At 66.6% G+C, this 6,352-nt stretch overlaps 1 protein-coding gene across 2 annotated transcripts; it reads right to left on the bottom strand.

The window, feature by feature from the left end:
- Positions 1-228: 228 nt before the first annotated feature.
- Positions 229-6,158, bottom strand: CD40 (CD40 molecule). 2 transcript variants are annotated; one of them, XM_075022644.1, is made up of 9 exons: positions 6,062-6,158; positions 4,502-4,583; positions 3,751-3,876; positions 3,497-3,640; positions 3,181-3,280; positions 2,211-2,272; positions 1,848-1,946; positions 1,387-1,412; positions 229-1,057 (listed from the first exon to the last, which is right to left on the bottom strand). In XM_075022644.1, exons 1-9 carry the CDS (start codon positions 6,107-6,109, stop codon positions 908-910), a joined length of 837 nt encoding a protein of 278 aa, XP_074878745.1. In that variant the 5' UTR covers positions 6,110-6,158; the 3' UTR covers positions 229-907. The 2 variants fall into 2 exon arrangements, with proteins under 2 accessions (XP_074878745.1, XP_074878746.1); XM_075022645.1 differs by lacking the exon at positions 1,848-1,946.
- Between the last annotated feature and the right edge of the window lie 194 nt (positions 6,159-6,352).

The following is a 6,352-nucleotide window of genomic DNA, read 5'->3' as shown; positions in this document are numbered from 1 at the left end:
AGCGGAGCCGGGCGGCGGACGGAGCGCGGCCGCGGAGAGCGCGGACTCCTCCCACCCCCCCGGTGGAGGCGGGCGCGGACCGCCCCACGCAGCCCCGCGCCGGTCCCGCAGCACCATCTCCCGGCCGCCGCGCCTCGGTGTCTGGCCGGGGGGGTCCGGTTCCCGCTGCCCCGTGCTCCAGGCACCGGTCCCTGTCCCGCCCGTCGCAGAGAAGAGGGCGGCAGGCAGTGCCGAGACTGCGAGTCCTGCCTTTATTTGTCCTCACGGAGCCCGGCAGCGCTGGGACGACACGGGGCGTGGGGGGGGGCCCGACACGCGGGGGGGGCCCGGTGGCCAGGCCGATATGGGGGCTGCTGCCCCTGCCCCAGGCTTCCACAGCACCCACCGGGCCCAGCTCCAGCGCGGGCTGCCCGGCTGGGTGCTACCGCAGCCACCCTGGGCGGATGGCTGGACTGCCCTCTGCCACGGTGGTCCCACACCAGTAGCCCGCACTCTCGGCCCGGTAGCCCCAGTGGTCAGGCAGACTGGGCTCTGCCCCAGGGCCTCCCCACGAGCAGCCATGCTGTGCCGCACCGCGGTGGCTGCACCAGGCTCTGCCCGGGGGTCAGCACAGGAGCAGCGGTGCCGCGCTCTGCCGCAACACCCCGGGCGGGCGGTGGGACCGGGCCCTGCGCTGCATCCCCATGCAGGCAGCTGAGCCTTGCTCCGCCGTGGCAGCCCTGGGCAGGCGGCCAGACCAGGCACCGCTGTGGCATCCCCGTGGGGGTGGCTGTGCTATGGTCCTCTGCAGCATCACCTAATTTGCGGCGAGGCCAGATGCTAGATTTCCTCCCCAGCTGGAGAAGGGATGGAGGAGACGGTGGCTGGCCCCGATCTGTGCTTCTGTCGGAGGTGGTGCCCTGCGCCCTCACAGCCTTTCCTGCTCTGAGATGCGGCTCTCCTTGCCATCTTCCTGGGCCACGGGCTGGCCCCCAAGCAGGGTCTCCTGCACAGGGAAGACTTCTTCCCCCACCTCCATGGGCTGCTGAGCCTCCAGGATCTCTCCAGGCTTCCTGGCCTGTATATGCACAGGGGCAGGGGTCAGAGGCAGGCAGCTACACCTCCCACTTCTGTGGCCCTGTCTTTCCACAGGCTCCTGCTACACTTCTGTGCAGGGCAAGGCCTCACCCTGTGCAGGTCCCTCCTGTCACAGCATTTGCCAGCAGCATCCCAGGGTTGCCCCAGCCCTTGTCCTGTCCCAGCCAAACAGCCCTAGGACAGCCCCCACCCCTCCTGCCCTGCAGAGCCACAGCCCCTGCTCTGTTGCTCTCTGCTGCTGGCACATCCCCAGCTGTGCCCAGGAGGGACGCCAACCCGCTGCTGGAGGACGGTTCTGGGTAGACTTACCTGCTTGTGCACCCGTCGCCTGGGATCTAGATGGAAAGAGGGACAGAGAAGGCAGCAAGTCAGGGGGGGAGCACTCCTGCCCTGCAGGGAGCTCTCGGGTCAGAGCCGGGGCTGGTGCTGCTGCACCACAGGTCCTGCAGCTCCCGTTGTGCCTGCTGCCACTGCCAGGCTGGAGAGGCTGGGGGCCACAGCGGAGGAGCTGGGCTGGACCCACAGAGCACTAGTGCTTTCCTCCAAGAGCTGGCCCGGCTTTTGGGCCGCAGTGGTGCAAACATGCCTGCTTCCAAGGACAGAGCCCACTGATGCGGCAGGGCAACGGGCTTGAGGAGCTGTGCCCTGGTGCTGTCCCCAGAAAGGCTGCCCCACTCTCAGCAGAGCTGCCACTGTCCTCCCTGCTGGGATCCTCGGCCCCGTATGGTCCCTCTGGTCAAGGCATCGCTTCTCGTGTCCCAGCCCCTTACCTGCATGGACCAGGCAGTAGATGCAGATGCCCAAGAGGCACGTGACAACCGCGGCCGTGATGGGGATCAGCACTGACAGGAAGGAGAGCCTGCCCGATTCTGCTGAGGGAGATGGGGTCAGTGAGGCACCCGCGTGACACTCCCACCAAGACACTGAGTGCCCCGAGCCACCCCCGCTCCCTGATCCCGTGGGGATCCCTCACAGGGACAGAGAGGAGCAGGAAGGCATCATGCCAGCGGTGCGGTCAGACTCTCCCAAAAACACCCGTGGGCCAGGCCAGCTCCTCTGAGTGCTGCAGGAGCCAGAGCACCAGGAGAGATCACTGCTCTGCACCGGCCCAGCCCAGGGCACCAGGCACTTACCGCAGATCACGTCCGAGGTGTTCGTCCCTTTCTCCTTCACCACCAGCCCCTTTTCCTCACAGCTGCAGGAAAGAACGAGACCATGTAACCACAGCAGCAGCCTGAGCATGCAGAAAGTGTCCTGCACTGAGCCTGCTGGGGTCTGGAGGGGCGAGTGGCCAGGGCCAACACTGGGGCCTGTGCTGCATGACAGGGACACTGGGTTGATAGCAGGGCCCCACCCCGGGGTCCCGGTCTGGAGCTGCTGAAACTGGTAGAGATGGGGACAAGGCACAGGAGGGAGTGGATATTTGACCCTTCCTGGTCAGGGAGACCCTAGGGCTTTGGCACTGCAGCTATTGCAGAACAGCTTGGAGATGACTCGATGACAGGCTACAAGTGGCTCCGTGGGGAGGTAATTTCTGGGCACAGATAAAAGCAAAGTGAAATCCAATGGCTGGCAGCTGAAGCAAGACTAATTCAGCCTGGAAATAAGGCTCACATTTCTACCAGGGAGTGCAATTAACCCTCGAGCAGCTTTCTAAAGACAGGGACTACCTGCCAGCCCATGACATCCTCAAAGCCAGACTCCCCACGGAGAGGGCTGGTGCCTTGGCTGATGACTACAGCCAAGGAGTGTGCTGGGAGGGAAAGCCTGGACAGGGCATGGGGGGGTCCCCGTAGCCCCTCATGCCTTGCTCCCCAGTGCAGACGACAGCGTGGACATCCCTGGAGGGGCACTCTGCACACATGCTGAGGGACAGTCACAAGTGCCTGGATGTCTCCCTCAAGCTCAGCCACACTGCCCTGGACCTCACCGCCCTCCCAGCTCTGCTCCTCTCACTCCTGCCCTACGCCAGCCTGATGCTGCGTCCCTCAGAGACCATCTGAGCTGCCCAGTCCCTAAGGAGACTGGCAGCAGGGGACGTGCTCACAGGGACTGGGCACAGCTGGGGATGGGTGAAGGATGTGGTCAGCACTCGGACAATACCTTGTCCAGGGATGGCACGGCTCGGTTTTAGAGGAGACATTGGAGAAGGTGCCTTCTGCACAGGGCTCGCAGGGCGATGACATCCGGGCCATGGCCTTGGCTGGAGAGGAGCAGAGGTTGCGAGAAGGTCAGTATGGACTGCGGGAGGTGAGCGGCGCTCCCTGTGGCAATGCTGCCAGGCACAGCGGCAGGCACAGGTCTCCCGAAGCACTGTGAGGGACACCTTGCTGAGGGAGCCCCCCTTTCCCCAGAGACCTGACATTAAATGCTGCCAGGCCATCAGTCCCGCTGTGAGGGAGGAGCTGGTCGGACTCACCTTCCACAAAGCCGAAGCCGTGCTGGCAGGGCTGGTTCTCCACACAGGTCTGGCAGCTGGTGTCAGAGCAGTGCATGCCGGCCTGGCAGTGGCACACCGTGTTGTGTGTTGCATTTCCTTGCCTCTTCACAATGAGGCCGGCATCTGGGCAAAGGGAGCACAGATGAAGTGAGACACTGGGTGGGTGAGCCTGGGCGGACACCAGGCCCTGCAGCCCCCACAGGCCGGGGCCAGTGAGCACAGGGAGCACTTACTGTCTTCACAGATATCGTGGGGGGCACAGTGCCTCTCCTTGGTCCAGCTCTGCTGATAGTGTCCGCTCTCACAGTGGGCACAGAGAGAGTCTTCTGTGCCATTGCATTCAGAGACCAGCTTTTGCCCTGCAATAGAGGCTGGTGAGGAGGGGGCAAGGGGGCTTTCCCCCTCTCCAGGCAGCAGCTCTGCCAGCAGGACAGGGAAGCACTGGCAGCTGTGGATGCCAGGGCCGCTGCGGCATGCTGCTCGGTAGCCTGATGCCGCTCTAGTAGCCAGGGCTGCGGGGGCCAGCTCGCCTGCTGGCTGTGCATGCTGCATGGGGCCAGGTAGGGAGGGGTGCTGGGGCAGGAGAGCGGGGTGGGAAGGCATTCACTGCCTCAAGCGCTCCAAGGACTGGGAAACAATCTGGCAGTGACAGCAGGAGCTGGCAAATACCATCATGATTTGGTAGTGCCAGCACTCTCCCCACAAGCTGCCTGTGCCGTGGGGTCCTGCAGCTGCAGGAGCACAGACAGTCCCAAGAGAGCTGTGGCAGATTTGGTGATGTCCAGGGGGTCTCCCAGGGCACCCACGAGGTCCCCAGTTGCTCTAGCACTGAGGTGACACAGGGAGGTGAAGCTGTCAGCACTGCTGGCAACAGGGTGGAGGGGTTCGGTCACACTGAGCTGGGCTCACTCCACCGAGGCCAGGCAGTGGGTCCTGGCACAGCCAGGCCTTGGGGTCCCCAGGAAGGGGAAGGGGTCTCCATACCTGGTGGACACCGGTTACAGCACTTGCCCTTGTGTTCATACTGCTTATCAAAGCATCTTATGGTGTCACCAGGCTCCCAGCACTGGAAGAAACAAGACCTGTGAATTCATGCTGCTCCCCAGCACTCCAGCACTACCTCGCTTCTGCAAGCGCATCTGTGCTAACCTGTGCACCAACCCACATCCCAAGGTGAGGGCTTCCTCTCACCACTCTTCCCATGCCTGCGCTAACCACAGACCGCAGCAGAGCTGCCTACGCTGCCTGATGCCACCCGTCCTTTCTTTGAAGTGGGGTGGCAGTGATTCCGGTAGGGTGGCCCCACATTTCCCCAGATTTCCTACCAGATAGTGATCACACATTGCGCCGTGCCCCTGCGCCTGCCAACAGGGCTGCGGTGTTAACGGAGGCTCGCCAGCCCACAGCACTGCCAGCCCCTTCCCAAGGCCGATACACCGGCCCTGAGGGGCAGGAAAGCCCCAGGCAGGTATGTCATCCATGAAAAGTCAGCCAGGGCCCTTCCTTGCTCCTTCTAGCAGGGGGCTGTGTGCATAGGGAAGGGTGGAGAGGAGGCAGGGAACCAGATCTCGGGCCAGTCCGGGTGCAGGGCGCCCACAGCACCGCACCCTCGTGCAGAGCAACCCCACGCTGCCCATCTCCAGGAGCCTGGCAGCCGCCAGCAGACCCGCCCGAGCCTGGCTGTCCCGGGGAGCGGGATGGGGGCTCCAGGGAGTGGGATAGGGGCTCCGGCAGAGCCCTGGAACGAGATGACCGTGGGGCTGTGGGCCGGCAGGTAAGGTAGGGCTGGGCAGGAGCTGGGGACCGGGCGCTACCGACCCCCGCGGGGACCCTCGGGCAAGCCCTGGCTCGACAGGGCCGTGGGGATGCCTGAGCTGGCAGAGGGGAACCGGCCCCGCCGTCAGGGAACGGGCCCCGCCGTCACACCGGTCCGACATCGAGCAGAAAGGGAAGTGAAAGGGGCGCGGGCAGGCCTCTCCCTGCACCCCCCGGGGCTGGGGGGACCCCGGCCGTGCCCGCGGAGCCCCGGGGCTCCACGCAGCCCGTCCCTTGCCCGCGGGGACCCGCGCCCCGTCGCCGCCCTGGCGCAGGGCTGGGCTGCGGTCCCCGGCGAGCCCCGCTCCGCGGGAGAAAAGCGAAAGCGAGGGCGGGCAGGGGGGGCCGCGGGCAGAGCCCTGCCTGCCCGCTGCCCTCTCCTCCTCCCCACGTCCACGCCCGCGCTCCCGGGCGCCGGCGGGGAGGGGGGGGATGGTCCCGGGGGAGACCGGACCCGGGGGGCTCGGTACGGCTCGGGCTGCGCCGGGCGGCGGCGCTGCCGGGGCTTCCTCCGCCGCCGGCCCGGACACGGACACGGCCGTGGGCCTCCCGCCGGGGGCGGGGGACGGGCCAGAGCGGCCGGACCGTGCCCCTTCCCGGAAAGCCCGGCGGCTGCGGGCCGGGACTCTGCCCGAGGGCAGGGAGTGAGGAAGGAAGGGAGGGAGGGAGAAGGGAAGGAAGGAAGGAAGGAAAGATGGGAGGGAGAGCCCGCGCCCCAGCCCCACTCACGCCCAGCAGAGCCGCGCCGAGGAGCCCCACCAGCCCGAGCTGCTTCATGGCGCTGCGCCCCTCGCCGCGGCCGCCCGCCCGCCCTATAACGCCTCGGCCCGTTCTCCGCCCAGGAAGGGGGCGTTGGGCCGCCCCCGGGGCTTCCCCGCGCCGCGCCGGGTCCGGGGAGCCCCGCCAGCGCCCGGCCGGGGGGGGGGCGGGCAGGCAGCTCCCCGCCGGCCCTGCCGCATCCCGGACCCCCGCCCCGGCCTCTCCTGTCGCCGTCCCAGCGGGGGAGCAGCCGTCCCTGCT

This window comes from Buteo buteo, chromosome 2 (assembly GCF_964188355.1).
Source record: "Buteo buteo chromosome 2, bButBut1.hap1.1, whole genome shotgun sequence".
Classification (NCBI taxonomy): domain Eukaryota; kingdom Metazoa; phylum Chordata; class Aves; order Accipitriformes; family Accipitridae; genus Buteo; species Buteo buteo.
The sequence above is the reverse complement of the archived record's forward strand: the minus strand, read 5'-3'. Positions and strand labels throughout refer to the sequence as shown.